Source organism: Suncus etruscus, chromosome 5 (genome assembly GCF_024139225.1).
Source record: "Suncus etruscus isolate mSunEtr1 chromosome 5, mSunEtr1.pri.cur, whole genome shotgun sequence".
Lineage (NCBI taxonomy): Eukaryota > Metazoa > Chordata > Mammalia > Eulipotyphla > Soricidae > Suncus > Suncus etruscus.
Genome location: NC_064852.1, coordinates 21,059,255 through 21,085,660, shown reverse-complemented (window position 1 = coordinate 21,085,660; position 26,406 = coordinate 21,059,255). Strand labels below are relative to the sequence as shown.

The window sequence follows — 26,406 nt, the reverse complement described above, 5'->3', positions numbered from 1 at the left end:
CTGCATCGGGTTCTGCAGACCCTGTAGGCACAGTGCCCAGCCAGCAGAGGGCGCCAGTGGACCTCCAGGCTTTGCCTCTGCTTGCTCACCTTCAGGGCAAGGCAAGGGCAGCTGGGGCAGTGATGGGCAGGAGTGGCCAGTATCAAGAGCTGGGGGGAGCATCTGCTGGGTGCGGCCAGTGTCTTAGATGAATTCTCAGGCCTCTGCCTTCCCAGGGAGGGCCCAGGCTCACCGGCTACTTGGGAGGGCCATGGGGGCTGGTATGCATGGAAGGATGGAAGTGCAGGTTCCCCCCATGCTCCCTGACCCCAGGAGGCTGTATCGCTTCAGTCAATGCCTATCACTGCCCACCCTCCCTGCCCCCGCTGCTGCAGCTCCCTGAGCCTCCTTTTACTGCGCTGTGGGATGAATGGGGATGTGGCATCATCTCTCGTGCCTGCAGCCCAGTCTCCGGACTATGAATGCTCCCAGGGGTGCGGACTGTGGGCAGGAAAGGCTGCTGGTGCCTTGCCCCACAGTGAGGGGGCTACAGGATGGGGCATGCATTTCCCCTGCTGTGGGAGCCTCAGGGCCCTCATGGCTTTGGGGTCTGGACAGAGTTCAGGGCTTCCCCTTCAGGCAGATGCAGGGCAAGGTGTGGCTCCCTAGAGCCCTTCTGAGGGCCAGGTATGGGGATGTAAGGACACCCCCTCATCAGGCCCCCTGGGGACTTCCCCATCTTGAGAGCTGACCCCTTCTCCAGATGAACCCTCCCTCCAGATGAATCATGGCATGTCAGAGATGTTGGGCTTTCAGGGCACAAAGGAGGGTGGCATTGATGGTTGAGTCTTGGGGTCACTGCTCTGATCAAAGCAGGATCCTCTTCTGGGCCTCAGCCAGGGGAAATGGGAGTCCCTGGATGCCAGCAACTCCTCCCATCATGCCTCAAAAGGAGCGCCTAGGGCCAGAGCGATAGCACTACAGGAAGGGCCTTTGCCTTGCATGGGGCCAAGTTTTGTTCAAACCCCAGCATCCTAAAGAATCCTTTTTTTTTTTTTTTTTTTTTTTTTTTGGTTTTTGGGCCACACCCTGTGACGCTCAGGGGTTACTCCTGGCTATGCGCTCAGAAGTTGCTCCTGGCTTGGGGGACCATATGGGACGCCGGGGGATCGAACCTAGGCTAGCGCAGGCAAGGCAGGCACCTTACCTCCAGCGCCACCGCCCGGCCCCCTAAAGAATCCTTTAAGCCTGCCAGGAATAAACCCTGAGCACTTTCAGGTGTGGACTCAAAACAAAAATAAATAAATGAGCTGTAAACTGGGGCAGCTTCCCAGGTTCGGGGGGGGGGGGGGGCAGAGCAGAGTGGGTATCTCTCACCAGGAGCCTGGGTGTCTGTTGGGAGGGGTTGAAGATCCTTGATCTGGATCTGTGTAGAGCTGGTGAGTCCCTGTGTGACCCCGGTTCCCCCCCACCTCCCCAAGCCAGCTCCCGTCCCCTTGCAGCATTGGCTCAGTGACCCTGCAGCAGAATTTCACTGCATGGGGGCCCACTTAGACTTGGGGTTACCTCTTGCACCAGGGTTCCACAGACCTTTAGTAACGGGAGTGATTAAGTGATGGGGTGCTGGCAGATAATGCAACAAGCATGGGGGTGCTGCAGGTAGGGTAATTCTAAAGAGATCCCCCTGCCCTGGGCCCTTGCCTGACTTGTGGCGCACACAGGCTCAGAAAAGGTAGAGGGCAGCCCAAGGACCAGGGCTAGAGAGGTGAAAGGCCCTCTGGGCAGCACCCTAGGCTGAAATCCCACCTCTATCCACCTGGGGGCAGGCCTGGCCCAGGACTCAGCAGGGAGAGGGAGAAATTGGAGTCCTACAGGGAGAGGACAAAAAAGGGAGCCTTGGGATGTGTGTGTGTGTGTGTGTGTGTGTGTGTGTGTGTGTGTGTGTGTGTGTGTGTGTGTGTGTGTGTGTGTGTGTGTGTGTGTGTGTCGGGGGAGTGGACAAAAAGCAGAGCAGGTGGGGAGGACACTCACCTTGCATGCAGCTGACCCAGGTTCGATCCCTGGCATCTCACATGGTTCCCCGAGCCTGCCAGGAATAATATCTGAGCACAGAGCCAGTAGTAATCCAAGCACTTGCCAGGTGTGGCCCAAAAACAAAAAAAAAAAAAAAGGGGGGAGGGATGCCCCCTTGTAATCTTCTGGAAGTCTCTCATTCCTCACGAATGCTCACACCCCTGGGTATTCAACACTCCCCCCAACCATCACCTCTAGGACCTTCATTCAGGGTGTGGAAGGAGAGTAGGGCCTTGGGGGGGCGTATATTGCCCTGGGGTGCCACTCACTAGCAGGTCCAAGACAGTGGGTCACCTGCCCAGATTCCCCTCTCTGGCAAAAGTAAAGGCAACTGGTTTGAACTGACTTTATTATTTTGTAAATGTGAATTTTACAAAGCGCTTTACAAGTAAGATCACGTCCTGCTGTGTGTAAGGACCAGGCACCCTCATCCCTGCAACCGCTCCCTGGGGGGCCCTAGGATGCGCCCACCAAGTTCTCTCTCCTTTAAAGGAGCAAGCAAACCAACCAACGGAGAGAGCAACTGGGCAGCACAGGCAGGGGGAGGACGGGCAGAGTCACATGGGGCTGTTGGAACAGCCACCTCGGAACCAGGCTGAGAAGCCACTGACTCCCTTTTCCCCAAACACCCCGTCCCAGGGATGAATGTGCTGTTTGCACCCAGAGTCGCCCAAGTGTTCAAGTCAAAAATATTTATACATTTTACACTTAGTTCGTCTTTTGTTTTTGTTCTGCTAAAAATAGTATTGCAAGTTTTGGCTTCTTCTGACATAAAAATTACAATCATGTGCAAAACGCGATAGCAATGGAAGCGACTGGTCAGAATTCAAGCAGGTCGTCCAGTCTGGAAGCCTCTGATTCTGCATGACGGTTCTTCTCCACCTTCTCGAACAAACGAACAAACACATGAAGACACCAAAGACCTTCGCCACTTCCGAAGCTTCCGGTCCTGAGCCCCGAGAAGCGGGTGCAGGCCAGGCCTGCGAGCAGCTCGAGGGGGGGAGGAAGGTGTCACAGCAGCAACTTTCTCCAACAGTAGCTGAAACCAAGGCAGTGATGGGGGCTTAGGGGCCAGGGCAGCCCGGCGCTTGGTTCGAAGGATCCCAAGACTGGCCCCCGACATGCTCATGATGGGAGTGGGCAACTGGAGCTGTCAAAGATAGGTGGGAGAGGCGCATATTGGGGTTCCCACCTGGACAGTTCCGGGGGGGATGCTGTCCGCCTCTCCCAGCTGCTCATCTGAAAAGAGAAACCAGCCTGGGCAGAGGCTGATCCAGCTTTCCAGGTCTCCCACCTCTCTCTTGCCCCTCTCCCATCCATCCATAGCTGCATCCACATTCAGGGGCAAAGGGAGACAGAATCCAACGTGAAGGGAACTGACCACAGGCGCTGTGGCGCCCACACAGTGCAGAAACGGACAATTCAAGTACGAGGCTGGCTGCCGCCCCCAGCTCACAGTAGCGGACACACTTCCCGGCCCAGCCCGGCCTGGCCCACCTCCCCGGGACCCAGTGGCATCCCCGAAAGGTGCAGGTAGAACTTAGCTCTAAAATAGACTATGTAGTATATGCGTATTGCTGATCATCAAGCCGAGGAAGCAAGGCGCGGGCATCTCCTAAATACTGAATGATGGGGTTGTCTCTGCCAGACGGGGTGGCCGGGAGAGGGGCTTGGCAGGGGGGTAGCTGGGGAGCCAGGATTGTGGGACCGGACAGCAGACGGGGTGGACAAAGTGTCTTGTAAACAGAGGAGGGAAGTGGGGAGGGTTCCTTAATTGGTTTTCCTTGGGGAGGGGGGAAACGATCCAAAGATGCTAAGGCACTCTGGAAAGCCCGTCAGAGCCCAGCCCACCGCTGCCCGCCCCGCAGAACATTCAGGAACATTCCGGAACATTCTGGACGCAGAGGGAGCGCCCAGTGGATACAATCAGCAGCTGGCCCGTCTGCAGCGCTCCCGGCCCACCATCACGGGCACATTAGTGCAAATCCTCCCTGCAGCTCCGGGAAGGGGTTCCCAGCCTCTGCCTGCCTCCGGGACAGGGTCATGGCATGGTGCCCCCCCCTGTTGTTGGTGGGGACTCCCCCCTTTGGAGAGGAGGGGGGAGCTTTTCTGTCCAAGCTGAGACAGGTGGGCCCGTCCCTGAAGGCCCCCAGGGAGGGTTAAATTAAAGTGCAGATTTGGGGGATGGGGGTCAGGGAATGAAGGGAAACTCCAGAGCACAGGGGGGAAGCCCCTTCAGGACTGGAGGATTGGTCCCAGGATTTGTGGGCCCAAGGTGGGGGGTGGGGTGCAGGGGAACCTGGCTCTGGGCCTCAAGGCTGGACACAATCTGGAGCCCCTTCAAGAAGGGAGGGACTCAGTCACTAGTCGCAGCAGGGAAGGGAGGTGCAGTTCGGCCATCCCCCTGAACCCCATCACCTTTCAAGAAGCTGAGGGACTGTTCTAGAGGAAAAGGCCAGGCCCTGGGGCAATGGTGTTGAAAAAAAGACCCAGCTTGGGGCTGCTACACAGGAACTGCCACCTGTGGCCCTGAAGCAGGTGAGGCTTGGCGCGAGCACCGGGCAGGGCATCAAGCAGCAGGCCTGAGTGCACATGGGGCCAGGCAGAGCAGGGCTGCCCCTGGATATTCCTCACCCCTGAACCCCCAAACCAGCAACCTTGCTTCAAAGTGCTCATTCCAGCCTATGTTCAGCTGGTCGTGCCCCCCCACCCCAGCTCATCATCATGGTGGTGAGCAACAGGCAGCAGCAGGCAGGCACTGTGCTGGGGGTGTGGCCGGGGCACTCAGAGGTCCAGCCTGGGTCACAGAGGCCCTAAGGGGCAGAACCCGGAACCCTCCCATCTGCTTTTTTTTTTTTTTTTTTTTTTACTTTTTTGCTTTTGAGGGTCTGAAAGTTTCCAAACCGTGTATGAAATTGTTCTGAATTAAGACGGAAAAGAAATAAATAATCCAAAGTGGCTGAGGAGGCTGGGGCGGCCCACCCACAGGCCACAGGCACCCGGAAGCCAGCAGGGCTCAGCACTGGGTCTTAGCATGTGATCTGGGAGGGGTGGGAGGAGAAGTCGGGTCAGACCCTTCCCCAGGACCCCAGAAGCCCACGGCCAGTCCAGCACCTGCCCCCACTCCGCACAGGGGTGCTCACGCCCAAACAGGCACACGCACTCAGCACAGCACATGGGGCCCGTGTCCACACACAGGCACACGTACTCAGCACACGAGGCTCATGTCCACACATGGCGCGTGTGCTTCCATGAAACACGCTCAGCACACAGGTGCTCGTGCTCACACACGAGGCACACACATGCAGCAAATGGCACATATGCTCATCCATGCTAAAACACTCAGCCCACAGGCACATATATGCTAACAAGACACATGCTCAGCACACAGGCTCACATGCTCATGGGAACATGTGTGTGCCCATGGCGCACAGATACATATATGCAATGCAACACACATAGGCACATGTGTGCATGTAATGCAACAAAGGGCACGTGTACTATAGACATACATGTACAGCAAACAGGTACATACACTGCACATGGGCGCAGTGTGGACGTGGCATAGAACTATGTGGACACACATGCAAGACCTGCAATGCAACACACACATGTACCATATGCACACGCACCTTTGTACACAGTTGCCACAAGGTACAACTATGCTGCACACATGTGGCACACATGTACTGAACACAAGGACACTGACTCACATGTGCTGCACAAAACAACCTACGCACACAGGCAGACAAGCACTCCGCCACCCATGTGCGCGCACTTCACAGGATCCTCATGGGTGCACCCCACACACCCCCCAGCTCCTTCACACAGTGGACCTGGAAAGCCTAACCCCAAGTCACAGGGAAACAAGGAGTCGCTCCCAGGGTGGGTGGGGTTCAGGAGATGCGGCCAGCCAGGCCCCCGGCTTTGTTTGTCCGGGACACAGAAGCAGCAAGGGTAAGAGCTGGGGTGGGTGGAGGGCAGCCTGGGTCCCTCCTGGGGGTAGGGGACAGACTTAGGCGACCTCAGCATGAGAAAGGAGCCTGGGGCTCCTGCCTGAGGCCCGGCCGCCGGCCAGCATAACGATGCATCTCCTCGGGGTGGATACAAGCAGGATCAGAATCACATTTTGTTCAGGCAACAGTAGCAGCCCCGGCGTTAGGGCTGGTCACATTGTATTAGTACGGCATGCAAGCAGCTTAGTATGGCTGGCCCTGGCCCAGCCCTGGCCCGGCTGCCTCTACAAGGTCCCCGAGTACGCGCCCTCCTGTCTCCGGGGGGCCGCCGGCGTCTGGGGCCGGCTGGAACTGCCGCTTGCCTGGTCGAAGGGCCGCGGGGGGCTCTGGCTGTCAGCCGGCAGTGGCTCAGGGGCGGCCGCCTCCTGTGTGCCCGCACCCTCGCCCACGGCCTCCTCGCTGGCTTCGAAGGCCGGGTTGGCCACGCTCAACTCCACGCTGGCAGCCTCAGTTCTCAGCGCTGATAGGGCAGCCGCGTCGGGCCGGCGTTCGAACAGCCGCTGCTCCAGGGCAGGCCCGAAGTCGGCATCCAGGGACACGCCGGCGGCTGCGGGGCCCATGACAGAGCGGTACATCTCCACGCCCTCAGGCAGCATGGACTTGATCTTGGGCAGCCAGCGCTTGCGGACGCGTCGGGCGTTAGTGCACATGTCGGCCGCAATCACATTCATCTCACTCTCCTTGAAGCTCGGGGCGAAGTTCTGACAGTAAACTGTGGAGAGGGGGGCACAGTTGTGAGGACCCACACCCCACACCCCCACGAGGTTGGGGAGGCCTCTCTGTGCAGGGATCCCCCCCAGCCACCCCTGCCATGAGCCCCTGGCTCCTTCCCCTGACCCACTGGGGAGCTGACGGGCCTCTCTGACAGGCACCCACAGGAATGGTACAGGAGGGAGTTGGGGGTGCTGGAGAGAGGGGCTGGCTCCACCCCACACACCCAGGAGCGGGAGGAGGAGCCGCCGAGCAGATGGCAAAGGCTAGAAATAACCTCCCAATGTAAATAAGGGGTTTTGTTCAAAAAGGAAAATTAGATCTATGGCACGTATTAAAATAGTTTCGCAGCTGAATTCATCACGCTTGGAAAGGGCCCAAGAACGCGCACACCTTGGCTCTGGGGGGCCCCACCCGCCCCCATGTCCCCTCACGTTTCACAGCGTTCAGGACACGGCTGTCCAGGGGCTTGCGGCTCGGGTCGCTGGTGGACGAGCGGATGCCGGTGCCACAGCTGTTGGCGAGGGTGTTTCTGTGGAGAAGGAAGGGTTATGGAGGGCAAAAGCTGTGGTACCCTTCACCTTCTGTGATGGGGCAATGAAGCCACCGTGTACATACTCACATGTATGTGCACACATGACACATGTACAATGCTGAAATCTATAAATGCACATGGCAAACACATGGTGCATGTGCTCACATGCTCCCCTAGGCTGTCTCAAAGGCTGGTCCCCCAGCCCACAGCCAGACCAAAGAGGCAGAGTCTCCACGCCCAGACCCCAAGACCCCTGAGTCCCCCACACCCAGGCCCTGAGCACCCCCAGGCCCCTGAGCTCCCCACATCTGGATCTCGAGCCCCCAATCCTACCTGTCAAAGAAGGTGGCCAGTAGCCGCCTCAACAGCACCTTGTGTTTGACGCCCGCACAGAGGTGACAGTTCATGAGCTGCCCCCGAGTGATATAGACGCCAGAGCCTGTATGGGAGACAGTGAGACTCACAGGCTTTGGGCCCTCGAACCCCAACTCGGGAACTGGGGCAAAACACAGCCCAGGCCAGGCCCAAGATGTCTGGGACTACAAGGATGGGAGCCAGAGTCAGGCTAGAAGCATGCTAAGGACCAGGTTTCAGACTGGGGCTGACCCTTTACTCAGTCCTGGGCCCCTCCAAAGGGGGTATAGTCAGGGCTGCGGGGTTTGGGTGGGGTGCAGCTGGCTGAGGGACGTGAAACCTATACCCAGGAGGGAATACCCAGAGGGAAGGGGCTGACAGGACCACGGTCTGAGGACCCCAAAGGCTTGGGGCCTTTGGTACAGCTGGTGCTGTCCGCTGTGGCTTCTTTGTTAGTGATATGTTTTTTCTTAATTTCTGGGTCACACCCAGTGGCGCTCACCTGGGTCAGCTACGTGCAAAGTCAATCCCCTGCCCACTGTGCTATTGCTCTGGCCCCGCGTGGCTTCTCCAGAAGCAGCTCTGAGGACCTAATGCCCCATGTCAACCCCACAGAAACAGGGCTAGAGCCCCTACAGATCTGTCATTGGGCCTCACCCAAACCCTGTGTACCTGCCCTGAAGGCAAAGCTCCCTTGTAGAGTCAGACCACTGAGCCCACCTGTAGGGAACTGTGCAGGGTGAGCTCACTGGTGGCACAGGGGTGGGGGGACACACCTATCAGTGCCTGGGACTCCTCCATGGCCCAGGCTCGTGGCCACTAGTACCGCCCACCCTGGTCCCTCACCACCATCCCACAACCCATACGGCCTGCAGGGAGATTTGGGGAGCAGGAGGGACCCTACAATTGCATCACCAGGCACGGTGGCCCAGGTATCGGCCAGCTTTAATAGCCCCAGAACCAAACATGCAGAAGCGCAGCCCTGCTAATCAGGTGTAACAGCCTGGGCCAGGGTTAAAATGCCAAATGGACTCAGTGGAATGATGCTGCTTTAATACTAAGGAAATCAGCGGACCTGGGCCCAGTTCTGTTTTTGTTTTTGGGTCACATTCAGTAGCACTCAGGGGTTCCTCCTGGCTCTAAGCTCAGAAATCACTCCTGTCAGGCTCAGGGGACCATATGGGATGTCGGGATTCGAACCACTGACCTTCTTTTTTTTTTCTTTTTTCTTTTGGTTTTTGGGCCACACCCGGCAGTGCTCAGGGGTTACTCCTGGCTGTCTGCTCAGAAATAGCTCCTGGCAGGCACGGGGGACCATATGGGACACCGGGATTCGAACCAACCACCTTTGGTCCTGGATCGGCTGCTTGCAAGGCAAACGCCGCTGTGCTATCTCTCCAGGCCCGAACCACTGACCTTCTTGGGCCCAGTTCTGACTGATGAGCACTGAGCTCGGAGCTCTATGTGATGAGCACTGGGCTTGGAGCACCTCGTTTGTGGGCAATCAGGGTGTGGGGGCTCACCTGCCACGAGCTCCAGCTTCTCCCCAGGGTCCCCCTCAGAGTAGAGCTTAGGGTGGCAGCGGTAGCCTATCTGGCTGATGAGGCTGGCAGGCAGTGCCACCAGGTCACGGCGGATGAGCACGCAGGAACGACTCTCCAGCGGTGCTGGCTCCGGCTTCTCGGGCACTGCAACACAGGACCAGGAGTCAGGGCCCCGCCTGGCGCTTCAGACTGCAGTGCTGCCCTCTCCAGGTAGCTGGTGCTGGGGGGCTGCCAGGGGAGACCCCAGCAGAGGTAGGGGACAGGGGCACTTGGCACAAAAGGGCAAAAGCAGAGCCTGGTGGGCACACACACGGTGCCTGGAGGAGTTTCCACAGGGCTCTTGCTCTGGGTCTTTCGGGCATGGTCAGGATAAACCTTATTGTGGGCACAGGAAGACCTCACTGCTGGGGGACAAGCTCAGACTCAGCACCCCCAGAGCCCCAACCACCTCCCAGCCAGGCTGAAGTCCCCTATGCCTGGAGTCCCCTACTCCGATGCTGCCTTCAGTCCCTTACCCTGGTGCTGGACAGAACTGCAGAGGCCTTGGAGGTACTCAGTGATTAGCCAGGCAAGGCAGCCGTTCCGGGAGGTTAGGGTGTGTGGCCCTCTCACTTCCAACCAGCCCACTAGCCCACCACCCTCATCTCTGACCTGACTCCCCTGCCTACTCCCTCATCTCTAACCAGACTCCTCAGCCCACGCCCCTCATGTCTGACATATCAGAAATCTCCCATCTTCCCCCACCAGCCACTCAGCGTGAATGAGAAGGTAGGGCCCTAGGACTGGGGGACTGGAGCCCTGCCTTGGCCTTCCAGGTCAGTCTAGGGGGATGGGGGACTCCACAGACAGCCCCAGGAGGCTGCAGTCAGACCAGAGAAGGGATCAGGGTACAGGGACTCTGGATATACCTTCACCCCTGTCTGTGTGGTGAATGGGGATCCAAGGGTGTGACCCTCACACAAGTGCTGAAGAATCCCCAAGCCCAGAATGGCTGGAGCCTAGGGATGGAGGGAAGCAGCTCCAGATGGTTTTAAATTTGGATTTCAGGGGATACCATGTCTGGTAGTGCTCAGAGGACCACATAGGATGCCAGAGATAGAATCTGTGCAAGTCAAGCACCCTCCCTGCTGTACTATCAAACTAGACCCTCCTATCCCCAATGACATTTTTTTTGTGTGTGTGGTTTTTGGGTCACACCCGGCAGTGCTCAGGGGAAACTCCTGGCTCCATGCTCAGAAATTGCTCCTGGCAGGCACGGGGGACAATATGGGAAGCCGGATTCGAACTGATGACCTTCTGCATGAAAGGCAAACGCCTTACCTTCATGCTATCTCTCTGCCCCCCCCCCCCAATGACATTTTCTTTTTCTTTTTTTTTTTGTTTTTGTTTTTGTTTTTGTTTTTGGGCCACACCCGGTGACGCTCAGAGGTTACTCCTGGCTATGCGCTCAGAAGTCGCTCCTGGCTTGGGGGACCATATGGGATGCCGGGGGATCGAACCGCAGTCTGTCCAAGGCTAGCGCAGGTAAGGCAGGCACCTTACCTCCAGCGCCACCGCCCGCCCCCCCCCATGACATTTTAATACACAATTACCCTACCCTGGATTTCAGACAATGATACCAAGCATCTAACCCAATGTTCACCCCACAGAACAACCCTGCCACAACACTCCCTTACATGCGGATCTCTAAACAGACAGTCCCCCCCACCCCAGAGCCTGTCAGCTCACACGCCGGAGCCTCTTCTATTTCTGCTCTGCTATGGGCTGCTGCCGCCTCTAAAAATACCCCGAAGAGAGTGTCTCATCTGCAGAGGTGCGCCCCACCTCTCCCTGCACCCCAAACTGCTCCTTCCAAGCCACACCTGCTCCTGGAGAACCAGGGCCCCAGAAGGAGGCACGGGGAGGCAAGGGGGGAGCATCATCTTCACACCCTAGGGCCTCCTGCAGGGTCCTGGTGCTCACTATCAGTGCCCCCAATGCTGCACAGCCCTGAGCGTCCCTGGGAGGAAAGAGGAGGCCTCGATTGGGAGGACACGCATCTCAGGGCACAGATGGGGTGACCTTCTAAGAGAGACACAGTGCATGTGTCCCCCTCAAGCCCAGAGTAGGATGTGAAGAACACGCTGGGTCCTCTAATCCCTGCTCCTTCCCTGTACCCCAAAGCACACCATGACACCCCATCTGAGAGCATATGAGCAGCCCCATGCCGGGACCCTCTGACAACGAACGGGGAGCTTCCCTAAAACATCCTAACAGTGGGACAGGAACGTGCCTGTCCCTAGGATGAAAAGGAAATTGCAGTGAACAACGAGGGGTGGGAAAGCTGCTGTGTGCTGCTGGACAGACACATGAAACCGTCCGGCCACCTCAGCCATAGCCCCACCAGGACATTTCCTCGGGCTTGGAGCTACCTACTGGGAGTGTAGCAGCACCCTAGGAACCCCACGGTCAAAGTGAGCAACTGATTTTAAAAACAGGCAAAAGCTCTGAACAGACACTTCTCCAGCGAAGAGACAGATGGCGAATTAGCACATGGAAGACGCGCCCATCATTAGCCCTGAGGAAGATGCGAGCATGCGAGGGAGCCCCGCGGGCCGGGCTGCACTTTTCCTGGAAGGCTGCAGGGAAATTTGCCCACACCAAGTGCCGGCACAGCCCCGCCTGGTGGGTGCGGAGTATGGGGCGTGGGTGCAGAATGTGGTGAATATGGCAGGGACAGGTGGGACCTAGAACATGCAGGAGTCCGTTGTGGCGTCTGTGTGTGCCACACAGGAGACCAAGACCCCAGAGTCTGCCTAGAGTCCTCACAGACGAGTTCGCCAGCTCTGAGCCACCCACATGCAGGGCCCGCACAACACACAGGCAGACACAATGAGCAGACACTGCCGGGGCTGCTGCGGGATCAAAGGAAGCAGAGGGGTTGTGGGGATGCCGGCTGTCCCAGCACCCTACTCTCATGCCCAGTGGGGGGGGGGGGGCCGCTGCCCTGCAGTCACAAGATTGTCCTGTGGCACATGGCAGTGAGCACCTTTGGGCCGCTGGGAATCAGCCTGGTCAAGTTAGGCATCACCCAGGAGGTCATGGCCCTTTTTCACACGTGCTAGAGGGCAGAAGCCATTGGGTCACAGTTGTCCCACAGGGTGACAGACAGGTGCCTGTCAGAAGAAGCGGCAAAAATGGAAGGGAAATGAAGTGCAAGGCAAAGCGAAGGCACCAGCCTTTGCTGGGAAGTGTTTGATGGAAGGGGGCATGGAAGGACGTCTAGAGAGGTGGGGCTGGGAGGATGCAGCAGGGCTAGGAGGGTGTGGGTAGGGCTCAGGGGATGTGTGGCAGGGCTGGGAGGACAAGGGGCAGGGCTAGAAGGAGTGGATGGAGCTAGAGGATATAAGGCAGGGTGGGTGGTGCTAAGGGGTGTGGTCAGGGCTGGGAGGATGTGGGGTGGGGTTGGGAGGCCAGGTAGGTGGGGCAGGGATGGAGGGCACCCTTAGGGCCCAAGACAGTTGGCAGTCAATATATCCCTGACTTCAGCCCCAGGACCAGCTGGTGTTCCTCTGGGTGGTGGTTCAGAAGGCTTGGAGACAACCCTGTGTACTACCCTCAGGACCACTGTCTCCTCTGCACCATTCGCCCACACTCGGCCACAAGTGCCCCAGACTTGTTGGCTTGGAGGCTCTGGGCTCCCTTACAGCCAGTGCCGGGCCTAAACTGCACAGACTCAGTTGGTGCTGCCTGTATTACACATCAGCCTCTGGGAATAGTGGCACAGAAAAGTGCCCTTAACACAATGTGAGGTGTGTGTGTGTGTCTGTGTCTGTGTGTGTCTGTGTCTGTGTGTGTGTGTGTATGTGTGTGTGTGTTCATGTGATACCAGGAACCCCCAGGACCGGGGATACACAGTGAGCTCAGGAAGACAGAGGTGTTTAAAGCATCGGGCTCACCCTTCCTGAAACCACCCAACCCTGCAGCAAGAGGGCACACATACCAGCAGGTATTGGGGGAGCAGGTCAGGCACGTATGTACCCTCTGGGGATAGGTCTTGGGGGGGCCCATGTGGACAGTACCTGTAGGCTGGTATTACCACCAACCAATCATGCTGCAGTTCCACTTGTGGGGGAACAATGCTGGACTTCATCTCTAGCAAGGAGGGGAGCCCTAGGGATACCACTAAAGTGATGGAATCGGGTCAGATGCATGCAAGGAAATGCTTTAAAGTTTGTATCAGTCCAAACCCTCCTCAGTGGCACTGCCTAACTCAAGAATCCCAGTCCTGTGTGGCTTACCATCCCCTTTTCAATTTTTTTTTTTGTTTGTTTTTCGGTCACACCTGGCAGCGCTCAGGGGTTGCTCCTGGCTCTACACTCAGAAATTGCTCCTGGCAGGCTCAGGTTACCATACAGGATACCTGGATTCAAACCAACGTCCTTCTGCATGCAAGGCAAAAGCCTTACCTCCATGCTACCTCTCTGGCCCTTCAGGTGTTTTTTTTTTTTGTTTGTCTTTTTGGGCAATACCCGTTTGACGCTCAGGGGTTACTCCTGGCTATGCGCTCAGAAATCACCCCTGGCTTTCGGGGGACCATATGGGACGCTGGAGGATCGAACTGCGGTCTGTCCTAGGCTAGCACTTGCAAGGCAGATGCCTTACCTCTAGCACCACCTCTCAGGCCCCCTTATCAATTTGTTTTTAGCTACACCCAGTGGTGCTTAGGGGGTCACTCCTGGCTTTGCCCTCAGGAAATCACTCCTGGTGAGGCTTGTGGAACCATATGGGATGCCAGAGATCAAATCTGGGGAGACTGTTTGCAAGGTAAGCATCCTCCCTGCTGTATTTCACTCTGGCCTCCCAACCCCTTTTCAGAAAAAAAATGCACCCAGTGCCCTCCAAATCCCTGGCATCAGTAAAAAAGTGGCCTGGAGCTTCCGAGAGGACCAGCATTCAGGAATAAAAGTAACAGCTGGGGCCAGAACAAAAGCACAGAGGGTACTTTCTTTCTTTTTTGCTTTGCACACAGCAGACCTGGGTTTGATCCCCAACATTCCAGAGTCCCCCAAGTCTGCCAGGAGTAATTTCTGAGCACAAAGCCAGGAATAACCCAAGCAACACCAATGTGGCCCCCTCCAAAAATAACAGGAAGCCAAGACCACAGGAAGCAATGGAGAGGGTCGGAGATATACAAGGGGATCGGGCCAACCCAGGTTTGAATCCTGTGCCACATGGGGTCCCCTGCACACATCACTGCTGAGCACAGAACTAGGAATAATGCTTGAGCACCATCAGTTGTGTTCTTCCCATAAAAACCTGACACAAACCAGCAAACTTAGATGGAGGAGACTATGGTAGACAGCAACTCATGATAGGAAGTCAGGCTAAGGGACAGAGGGGACGTTCAGCAGACAGCCAGGCTAGGGTCCACAAGGAGGAACTTATAAGAGAGACTCCCTAGAGGTGCTGAAAACAACTGGAGAAAACCGCCCAGCACTGGAAGACAAGTCAGAAAAGATGGAAGCAAGCTTGCTCCTTTAGGACAGCCATAGTACAGGAGATGCCGGGCGGGTTGCCCCATGGGAGCAGTGAGATACTAAGTGGACGCCAGGTCTTAGCAGGGACTCAAAAGCGAGAGAACAGAGGCAGTGACGAGAACCAAAGTCTGCAGATACACAGTTTCTCGGAAATAGGGGTTAGATGGGTTGGTGGTGCAGGGCCAAGACAGCTATGAGCACAGCTGGGCACATGGAAGTAACCCACTCTCAGACCAGCTGCTGTCGCTCACAAGAGGACCTGCCCACAGCAGGGCTGCTGTCACTCAGGACCAACCTTGATCTTCCTGAGTAGTGGAAATGGGCATGGTAATGCAGGGTCATGGTGTGGGGAGAAAGGGGTACAAAGCTGGAGAAGTAGCATGCCCTGACCTAAGCTATCACCGCCTGTGTAGATGCATCTCTGCATAGATCTACAGCAAAGCAGTGACAAGATGACCAAAGAGTCACAGCGTATTTGGAAATGTCCCGGGCAACACCTGAAGCCTCAGAAAACACATGTGATTGGATGACATGTGGGCACAGCACATAGGCAGGGGCTGGATATGGAGCCAGAGAAGGCTGAGAGACCAGTGAGCCAGGACTGTAGCTTGACAGACTACGGAAATGGCTCAGCGGGTAGCACTGGGCTGCTTGCACATGTGGCAGAACCACATCAGGTACTCCAGTACTTCTAGGGAGCACTCAAGCACAGAGCCAGAAGTAACCCCTGAGCACCACCAGGAATGGCCCCAAACCACTGCTCATCCCCAAAAAAATAACCCAGTTCAAAAGCTAGAAAAAGAACATATAAGGAAATCTGTAATAAACTGAAATGAAAGCATGCAACTATTTACATGAGAAAATAAATTCCAAAATTGGTGGTTCTGTCCATGGCTAGAGCTGCTCATGCTCAGTGCTAAGCAAGCTGTGCATTCTAGGATGAACTTGGGGGCCCCACCACACAGTGCAAACCAACTCCAGACTTGAGCATTGCTGAGATCATGAGAAATGCCCGGCATGCTGCTCTGAGAGAAGAGAAAAGGCACAAATCAGCAGCTCCTGGAAGGACTCTTCACCACACCCACTCGGCTGCAGGTCTGTGGTTTGGTTTTTGGAGCACACCTGGTAGAGCTCAGGGTTGACTCCTAGTAACGCTCAGGTCTGGCTCCTGGCACTGTACTAAGAGATCACTCCTGGCTATGAGCTCAGGGATCACTTCTGGCAGTGTTTATGCTCAGGGATCACTCCAGGTTCTGCACTCAGGGATCACTCCTGGTGGTGGTTGGGGACTGTGTTGGATGCCAGGAATTGAATCTGAGTGAGGCAAGTGCCCTCTCTGCTGTACTACTGCTCCATCTCCTCTTTTGTTCTGTTCTGATGCTTGGGTGCCATGCCCTGTGGTGAGAGCTTTTCTGGGTGAAGAATTTGGAGGGGGCAGCAGAATCCAGGTCTGCAGAGGGCAAAGCAGGTGACCATATTCCAAGCCCTGTTCTTGCCTTCTTTCCTCAGACTAGTAAAACAAAAAGCACAGCAGGGACTGAAGAAACATAGAGGGCAGGAGTGCCAAAGGAGTCCCCAAGAACATGCTAGAATGGAGGGCCAGAGTGGTAGCACAGTGGTAGGGCGTTTGCCTTGCATGTAGCTGACCCAAGACAGACCTGGGTTCGATCCCTGGCATCCCATATGGTCCCCCTAGCCCCTGAGCACCTCTAGGTGTGACCCAAAAACCACCACCAACAACAACAAAACATGCTAGAATGAAAGCTCAGAAAAGCTTTCTCAGAAAACTCAGCTGTCCTCTCTGAGTGCCACACCGCCCTCTCTGAGGGCTCAGGGTCTCCACCAGCTCCTTGAGCTGCATGTGCTAAATAGGGGTACACAGAAGTAGCTCCAAAGTTTGGTTGCAGCTCAAGGAGCCAGGCCTTGGGGCCCATACATGGCCTCCATCTACAGCCATCCTACCTTGCCCTCCTAGGAGACCAGCACTGAGTAAGATGCCAAACACTCTGGAGAAGGAACTATCACTAAAAAGTGTAAGACAATACACGGTCAGAGTGACAGCACAGCGGGGAGGATGCTGACCTTGAACACTACCAACCCAGGCTCAATCCTTACTACCAGGAGTGATTCCTGAGTGCAGAGCCAGGAGTAAGCCCCCCTAGCATCAATGGGTATAGCTCTTCCTCATCAAAAAGACAGAAAAGGAAAGAAATGTCCAAGAGATATTGAACTCAAGTTGGAAGAGGTCTCAAAATGGAGGTAAAATCGCCACCCAGTCACCCCCAGCACAACTCCGGCCATCGCCACCGCTGGGTGTAGGAGGGCCATGACCAAAGGAACCAGAGCACTTGAGAAAACTGTTTATCAAGGTTTGAGTTTTGAAACTACAGATGATAGTTTAAGAGACATTTTCAGAAATGGGGCACACTTACAGATTATGTGGTGATGAGAGATCCCCAGACAAAACGTTCCAGAGGCTTTGGTTTTGTGACTTATGTGTTGAAGAGGTGGATGCAGCAGTGTGTGCTTGACCACATAAGGTTGATGGGTGAGTACTGGAACCAAAGAGAGCTGTTTCTAGAGAGGATTCTGTACAACCTGGTGCCCATCTAACAGTGAAGAAAATTTTTGTTGATAGTATTAAAGGAGATACAAAGGAATATAATTTGAGAGACCACTTCGAAGTTACTACATAGAAGTTATAGAAGATAGGCAGAGTGGAAAAAGAGGATTTGCTTTTGTGAGTTTTTTTGTTTGTTTGTTTGTTTTGTTTTTGAGTCACACCCGGCAGCGCTCAGGGGTTATCCCTGGCTCTACGCTCAGAAATCGCTCCTGGCAGACTTGGAGGCAAATGCCCTACCTCCATGCTATCTCTCCAGTCCCACTTTTGTTACTTTTGATGATCATGATACAGTTGATAAAATTGTTGTTCTGAGGGGCCGGGCGATGGCACTAGAGGTAAGGTGTCTGCTTTGCCTGCGCTAGCCTTGGACGGGCCTCGGTTCGATCCCAAAAAAAAATTTGTTGTTCAGAAATACAACACTATTAATGGGCATAATTGTGAAGTGAAAAAGGCCCTTTCTAAACAAGAAATGCAGTCTGCTGTATCTCAAAGAGGTCGTGGAGGTGGATCTGGCAACTTTATGAGTTGTGGAGGCAATTCTGGAGGTGGTGGAGGAAACTTTGGCTATCGTGGAAACTTTGGTGGAAGAGGAGGCTATGGTGGTGGAGGCGGTGGCAGCAGAGGTAGTTAAGATGGTGGATATAATGGATTTGGTGGTGATGGTGGCAACTATGGCGGAGGTCCTGGTTATAGTAGCAGAGGAGGCTATGGCGGTGGAGGATCAGGATATGGAAACGAAGGGGATGGATATGTTGGAGGTGGTGGAGGATATGATGGTTACAATGAATGAGGAAATTTTGGTGGTGGTAACTATGGTGGTGGCGGCAACTATAATGATTTTAGAAATTATACTGGACAACAGTAATCAAATTATTGACCCATGAAAGGGGACAGTTTTGGTGGCAGAAGCTTGGGCAGTCCATATGGTAGTGGTTATAAATCTGGTGGTGGAAGTGGTGGCTATGGTAGCAGAAGGTTCTAAAAACTCAATAGCAAAGGGCTACAGATCTTAGCAGGAGAGGGATTGTCAGGAAAGCTGCAGGGTTACTTTGAGACAGTTGTCCCAAATCCATTAGAGGAACTGTAAAAATCTGCCACAGAAGGAGTGATGATCATAGTCAGAAAAGTTACTGCAGTTAAAACAGGAAACCCTTCTTGTTCAGGACTGTCATAACCAGTTTGCAGAAGTGCAGATATTGATTAATGCAATGTAGGGTCAATTAAAAGTACCTTCCTGAGGTCTTTTATTTGTTGTAGCTTTGTCTTTTTCTTTTTTTTTTTGGTTTTTGGGCCACACCCGGCAGTGCTCAGGGGTTACTCCTGGCTGTCTGCTCAGAAATAGCTCCTGGCAGGCACAGGGGACCATATGGGACACCGGGATTCGAACCAACCACCTTTGGTCCTGGATCAGCTGCTTGCAAGGCAAACACCGCTGTGCTATCTCTCCGGGCCCTTCTTTTTCTTTTCATTGCATCAGGTATATTGCCCTGTAAATTGTGGTATTGGTACCAGGAATAAAAAATTAAGGAATTAAAAAAAAAGAAACATCCAAGAAAAAATTATCTGAGCAAAAGATAATGATCCTCTATGAAAAATCCAATTCAACAGTTATATCTGAGTAATTGTGAAAAGGGTTTTTAATATTTCAGAATTCTTCAGAAGAAAACTTTGCAGACACAGGTGGCAAAAGGCCAACATCTCGGCCTGCTGTGGATTTGACAATACAGATGCTCAGTCACTGCTGCAGCTAAAACTGCACCCAAAACTGCATCCTCACTAAGCACTCAAACCCCTGGAGAGGAAAGACAGGTCTGGGGAATGGCTCGGCTGCTCAGGTACCTGCCTACAAACACAACCCCTCAACACCCCAAAATGCTAGGTGTGGCCAGCGCAATTCTGGTCTGTGAGTGTCTGTGCCAGGGTCAAGTAGTAGCTGTACCAGCCTAGAGTGTGGGAGAAACAAAGAGAACCCCACCCCATGAGCACCAGGATGATGGGACAGCCAGGAAAGAACAAGCATTGGGAACACATGTGAGGATTTTGGGGAGCCCCATAACCTGGAGGCCATAGCCAGGCCCATGTGTAAACCCTCAATGACTGAGCAAAGGCAAGAGATAAGACAGGAATGAATGGAAAGGAAACAATATTTGCAGGGGAAAAAAAATAAACCTCGCTAAACTCTGTGGCCCTGTGTAACAATGAATACAAAATAATCTGTACATGACTGACCATCAAACCATCAAATCCACCCACTGGCTGACTGTCCAACCCAGCACTAAAAACTGACCATCAAATCCAATGTCCACTCCCTGACTGACCATCAAACCCAAGGTCCACCCACTGATGACCATCAAAATCGGTTCCCTCTCTGGCTGACTGTTCAACCCAGTGCCCATTCGAAGAAAACTCAGACCACCTTTGTCAAGAAGGTCGGAACTGGCCCCGCCTGACCCACAGGGAATTGGAGCTGCTCTGGGCTCAGGTGGCGCTGGACACCAAGGCCCCAACACTGACCCCAGCACGGCATCACTTGGCCCACGGGGCCTGGCACTGAAGTGTGAGGGCCACATTCTCAGCCGGCATTGCCCATGTCACCTTTATATTTGGGAGAGGCCTTAAAATCAATTTTTAGAAAACAAAGCAAAAGAGTCTTCTTCAGGGGCCAGAGCAGTGACACAAGACATAAAGCATCTGCCTTGCCTAGGACAGACCACAGTTTGATCCCCCAGTGTCCCATATGGTTCCTCAAGCCAGGAACGATTTCTGAGCACATAGCCAGGAGTAACCCCTTAGTGTCACTGCGTGTGGCTGAAAAACAAAAACAAAACAAAAAAAAGTCTTCAAATAACAATATTTAGAGAATATTACGAACAAGAGCATGGAGAAAATGCTCACCAACAAAGGACATGTATGCCGAGTGTGTCTGCCAACACGGGATATACATGCAATGTTTGCCAACATAGGACATGCATGTGGAGTGTGCTTGTCAACATGGGATGCATGTATGGAGAACACAATAACTCACAGTTCTCGGAGCACAAACAGCACCTAAAACAAGGTCGGGGCTGCAGAGGCCCAAGTTAATCTACTTGGACAGTAGTAAAGAAAGATGAAAAAGGCTCGAGCAGCTGACCCAGGTTCGATCCACGGCATCCCATATGGCCCCTGAGTCCACCAGGAGTGAATTTTTTTCTGTGTGTGGGGTCACACCCGGTGGTGCTCAGGGATTTCTTCTGGCTCTGTGCTCAGAAATTGCTCCTGGCAGGCTCAGGGAACTATATGGGATGCCAGAAATTGAACCACCATCCGTCCTGTGTTGGCCAAACGCCCTACCGCTATGCTATCTCTCCAGCCCCCGGGAGCGATTTCTGAATGCAGAGCCAGAAATAATTCCTGAGGACCACCAAATGTGGCCCAAAAACCAAAACCAAAAGAAAGAAATGACAGAGTAGAGGACAGAGTACAAAAGGGTCAACAGAGGCCCGGAGAGATAGCACAGCGGTGTTTCCCTTGCAAGCAGCCAATCCAGAACCAAAGGTGGTTGGTTCGAATCCCGATTTCCCATATGGTCCCCCGTGCCTGCCAGGAGCTATTTCTGAGCAAACAGCCAGGAGTAACCCCTGAGCACCGCCGGGTGTGGGCCAAAAACCAAAAAAAAAAAAAAACAAAAAACAAAAGAGGAGTGAGAAAGGGGCCGGGCAGTGGCGCTAGAGGTAAGGTGTCTGTCTTGCCAGCGCTAGCCTAGGACAGATCGCGGTTCGATTCCTGGCGTCCCATATGGTTCCCCAAGCCAGGAGCGACTTCTGAGCTCATAGCCAGGAGTAACCCCTGAGCGTTACCGGGTGTGGCCCAAAAAACCAAAAAAAAAAAAAAAAAAAAAGGGTCAACAGAAAAAAACATGAATGAGGGGCCAGAGTGATAGCACAGTGATAGGGCGTTTAACTTGCACACGCCAACCTCAGACAGACCCTGGTTCAATTCCTGGCATCCCATATGGTCCCCAGAGCCTGCCAGGAGTGATTTCTGAGCACAGTGCCAGGAGTAACCCCTGAGCGTTGCTGGGAATGACCCAGAAAACAAACAAAAAAGAATGAAAGGGGCCGGAGAGATAGCATGGAGGTGGTGCGTTTGCCTTGTATGCAGAAGGACGGTGGTTTGAATCCCATATGGTCCCCTGAGCCTGCTAGGAGCGATTTCTGAGTGTAGATCCAGGAGTAACCCCAAAACTAACAAACAAACAAAAAAGAATGAAAAACACTAAAATACAATGAGAGAGAGTATGCATGTTAGCATACCTGCAGCCAAGCCTCACAGTCCTGCCAGGCAGGGCAGGACAGACAGGATGAGAAACCAGAGCTCTGCAGGGGGATAGAGCCTATCCTCAAATCCATGGAGGATAGAAAGAGGGACACGAAACAGGCTTCAGTTCCAGAGAAGAACATGAGACTACAGGACAGAGGGGGAGAGCAGCAGCTCTGTATTGACAGCAGCATGGGCACACATGGGCGCATGGCATACAACAGCACACAAGGACTGCATACAGTGCCACTTACTAATTTTTATGGGGCAAGATAGTAAAAATCTGACAGATATGGAATCACAAGTGACAAGACAGCATGCTCCAGAGGCTTCTGTAGTGAACACAAAATGTGTGCATCATCTAAGAGAGAATGTCCTGGGGCATAGGCTTGGCCAGAGAGTCACCAACCAGTCACCAACCCAGAGCTGAATGAGACTAGAGGGAATTTGATACATAAGCACTGTTGAGAAACTGAGCATCAGGCAAATGGGATCCAGGACAGAGAAGAACCAGGGCAGAAAATGGGACCTTCCGTGGAAAGGAACCAGGACCAGCACCAGACAAGGAAGGTTCAACCCTGAGAATCTCGGCAGCACCAGGCACGTCCGTGTAGGGAAGAGACAGCCAGGCCATCCAGGCCAGATGCCAGTCTTGAAACAACTCTCAGACCCTGCCACCACTGCTCATGGCTGTCACTGTTGCTCACAAGTGCCTCTCTCATACCCGAGACTCTCAGCAAGCAGGAGCTGAGGACAAGAGGGGCCACATGCAAGTCCCTAGACCTGGCTGGCAACAGCATCAAGAAATAAGTATTGGGGGAACCAGAACGATAGCACAACGGGGAGGGCATTTGCCTTGCATGGGACTTACCCAGGTTTGATCCCCAGCATTCTACATGGTCCCTGAGAGTGCCAGGAGAGATTCCTGAGCACAGAGTCAGGAGTAACCCGAGCGCTGCTGAGTGTGGCCCAAAAACCAAAACCAACAACAACAACAACAACAAAAAATGTGGGGTCCAGAAAAGGCAAAGAAATTGGGGCGGGGCAGGGTCAGAGCTGGGCACAGAGACAGGCCAGCCAGGGCACATGCTGTAGGCTATAGTGACCAAGTATTCCTGCCAGCAGGTAGGGCTGTATCCCCTGACTGGGTCCTCCACACCTTCAGAGCTCTTTGGACTCAAGTGTGCAGGGACCGACTCAAGTGGAGGAGTCTCCACAGCAGGGGAGTGGAGCTGAGTCCCAAAGCCACCCTGGAAAGCTACTTCACCTGAGAGAACCCCACAGCTGCCACTGCAGAGAAGGAAATGCCCCTCCCAACCCAGAAAGAGGCCTAAATCTGGACACTCCTGGTCTCAGTGGGTCATAAAGGAAAATGAGGATGGAGAAGCCCGAGACCAGAATCTGGGCATCCTTGTGGGGGGGTCACTGTGGCCTCTGCTAGGGATGGAGTGAAGGCCCAATGACAAGGTGTGGTTTGCAGGGTTGCCCAGGGTGTGAAAAGGTCCCTAGGTGAGGTGTCAGGGTGCCTGGATGGGATAGGGCCTGCCCACATCTGCACCAATGACGCCCGAGTGTCACGTTGATGACCTAGATTTTTTTTTCTTTTTTTTTTTTTTGTGGTTTTTGGGTCACACTCGGCAGTGCTCAGGGTTACTCCTGGCTTCATGCTCAGAAATTGCTCCTGGCAGGCATGGGGAACCATATGGGACCCCGGGATTCGAACCGATGACCTTCTGCATGAAAGGCAAACGCCTTACCTCCTTGCTATCTCTCTGGCCCCCTAGATTATTTTTTGTTTGTTTTTGGGCCACACCCGTTTGACGCTCAGGGGATATTCCTGGCTATGTGCTCAGAAATCGCCCCTGGCTTGGGAGGACCATATGGGATGCCGGGGGATCGAACTGCGGTCTGTTCCTTGGCTAGCGCTTGTAAGGCAGACACCTTACCTCTAGCGCCACCTTCCCGGCCCCGATTTTTTTTTTTTTTTAACCACATCTTGTGGTGCTCAGGGGTTAGTCCTGGCTCTGTGCTCAGGAATCATTTCTGGCAGGCTTTGGAGCCATATGGAAAACTGGGGATTGAACCAAGGTTGGCTGCATGCAAGGCAAGTGCCCTATCCGCTGTGTGTCACTGGCTCCAAGGTAACTTGGATTTTCACCAGTAAATCACTCGTCCTGGTCCTCACGAGGGCTCCCCACCTGAGGGGAGCAGATGGGGTGCCAGTGGCCTCTGTGACCACACCATGGAAAGAGACCAGGCTTTGGTGGATGCCAATCTCCCTCCAGGCAGGTTAGCATTTGCGGCCACTGGAAAAGATGCATTGGGACTGGCCAGGACACTGCCACGGGGCCCTGGACCACTCATGCTGCTGGCCCTGACTCAACACTGCTCTGGCTGACCTGGAGCTATGCAGGTAAGTCCCTGCCAGAGTCCAGGGGCTTTGTGAGGACCCCCACCTGAATCCCTCAGCTGTGACCAGGAAAAGGGGCCTTAGGGAGTTGGGTCTGAGAAATGGAAAGTCGAAAGCCAGGTTGTGGGGTCTTCATATCAGGAAAAACTGGGGTCTCAGAAGGCAACAGAGCTTGTCAAACATATGCTCCCAGCAGTCTGCAGACAAGACACCCACAAGGAGCCCAGGACAGCTCCCAAGGGGAGCCCTGGATGCCTTTCACAGTCCCCATGCTGCACCATGACCTGATGAGTACAGAGCGGGCACAGTGTCTGTCCCTGAGCACAGGAATATCTGTCCCTGGGAATAGAACTGTTTCTCCATGGAACACAGGAGTGTCTGTCTATGGGACACGCAGGAATGTCTATCACTGGGCACAGGAGTGTCTGTCCTGGCCAAAGGATCACGTCTCTCAAGAGACATGATAGGTGCAGGACAGAGTCCCAGCCCCTCTAGGCCAGCTCTTGGCTCATTGTCAATGGCCAGGCCCAGCCCATAAGCTAGCAGGTCCTGGAGAGAAGGATGGTGAGGATGAGGGGCTCCTAACCCTGAGTTCTCAGGGCCACAATTATCCCTTACACCCCTTAACCAAGGACAGGGAAGCTCATTCCATCAACTGGCCCTTTCAGGCCAGGACAGGGAGATGGAGAACAGGGGTTAGATAGAGCTCAGGCCTGAGCAGTTGAGAAAGGCCAGTGTTTCCGGCCCTGACCACCACATTCAGTGTGTCCCCCAGCCCTGGCCCTTGTTCCATTTGTCACTATCCTACCATCGTGTTTTCTCCTTTTCAGGCTCTCTCACTCAGGGGCAGGAATAAGAGCACAGTGGGAAGGGCACTGCCCTGCATCTGACCGACCTGGTGTTCAATTCCCAGAACCCCATATAGTCTTCTGAACTCATCCAGGAAAACCAATCTCAAAGTCCTTCCTTGGTCCTTGTCCCTACAGGCCTGCAGCATCCTCTGAGTTGTCCTCCCCACTCACCCTCCCTGCACACCCTGCATGCTGTCACTGCTGTCACCTGCATAGCCGCCGGTGGCCTTGATGTACATCTGGCCGTACTGCTCCTCCACCATCGTGTCATATGCCTCATCGTCCTCCTCTTCCTCCTCGTTGTGGTAGGACGTGGGGCTGTCGGTGGTGGGCAGACTGCTGGCCCCAGGACTGGCCCTCTCGCCTGCAGCATAGGGCACCTGCTGGGTGCCGGGGATGAGGGCAGCCAGGCTGGGCACCCCATAATAGGACACACGGGGCAGCTTGAGAGGCGCCGTACTGGCTGCTGCCACTACAGGGCCATCCCGGGGCCCTGTCTCCAGTGGCCTCTTGGCCACCAGGCCTGGGCCAGCAGCGGCAATGGCGGCGGCTGGCGGCAGCTCCACAGCTTCGTGCTTGACCCGTGTCAGCAGTGGGATGGGCACCGATGGGGACACCACATAGGGCGCAGCGGTGGCTGGCTGCAGCTGGTTACTGGGGCTCTGTGGCTCGGAGCTAGCGTCGTCGATCATGGCTGTCTGCGAGTCGCAGTGTGGGGAGCTCACCTTGAACATGAGGTCCGTACCACGTTCCACGATGTGCTGGATCTGCAGGAAACCAGCTGTGTACATGACCACCAGCTGCTCGCTGGCTGCCATGGTCAGCCGTCCTGTGTAGCAGAAGGACAGGATCTGCTGGAAGCAGGCGGGCGGCACTGAGCCCGGCAGCTCGAAGGCAGACTTGCTGTTGCCACTGAAGAGGTCCCGGAAGTACAGGCTGCTGGCGGCCAGCACGGCCCGGTGCGCCTTGAAGGCCTGGCCCTTGACCACAATGGACACATCGCAGTATAGGCCCAGCAGCCGCTGCTCGTTCAGGCAGCCCAGCACGGTGCTCCCAAAGTTGGGAATCTCGATGTGGAGCACCTGGGACATGGCGATGCAGCGATGGCTTCCCAGGTTCAGGCCGGCACTGCCCTCACGGGGCACATCTGTGGGACACAGGGCAGGGGGTGCTGTCAGAGCTCAGGAAACCCCATACCTGGCCCAGAACTCAGGAGGATGCAGGAATGAAGGGCTTGGGGGGGGGGGCGTGGAGGGTGCATAGTTGCTGCAAAGAGGCAATGCAGGGCAGGAGGGGACAGTTCCCTCCCATCAACTCTCCAAGAAGTGACCCGGCAGCACTCCCTCCAAAGCTGCTGGCTCAGAGTTTCTGCACCTTTTCTTCCTCCCCTTTTAGTGGGGATCAAGTCCCACCAGCCCAGTTGCCAAGTGGCCACCCCTAGTCCTGGCTGCAGCGGCCACTCCCTATCCTACCCTCATGGTTTTTGCACAGT

At 54.6% G+C, this 26,406-nt stretch overlaps 1 protein-coding gene and 1 pseudogene across 2 annotated transcripts in view; one reads left to right on the top strand and one right to left on the bottom strand.

Annotated features, from left to right (window-relative positions):
- Positions 1–5,760: 5,760 nt before the first annotated feature.
- The window catches only part of NACC2 (NACC family member 2), a 48,818-nt gene continuing 28,172 nt past the window's right edge, over positions 5,761–26,406 (bottom strand). For both annotated transcript variants that reach the window (XM_049773638.1, XM_049773637.1), the window contains exons 2-6: positions 25,123–26,061; positions 9,192–9,356; positions 7,648–7,753; positions 7,214–7,311; positions 5,761–6,780 (exon numbers count right to left, since the gene is read on the bottom strand). In XM_049773638.1, coding sequence (XP_049629595.1) covers positions 6,293–6,780; positions 7,214–7,311; positions 7,648–7,753; positions 9,192–9,356; positions 25,123–26,005 — 1,740 coding nt within the window. In that variant the 5' untranslated portion in view covers positions 26,006–26,061 and the 3' untranslated portion in view covers positions 5,761–6,292. The remainder of the gene's footprint in view (positions 6,781–7,213; positions 7,312–7,647; positions 7,754–9,191; positions 9,357–25,122; positions 26,062–26,406) is intronic.
- LOC126009279 (heterogeneous nuclear ribonucleoprotein A3-like) lies at positions 16,985–18,336 on the top strand (annotated as a pseudogene).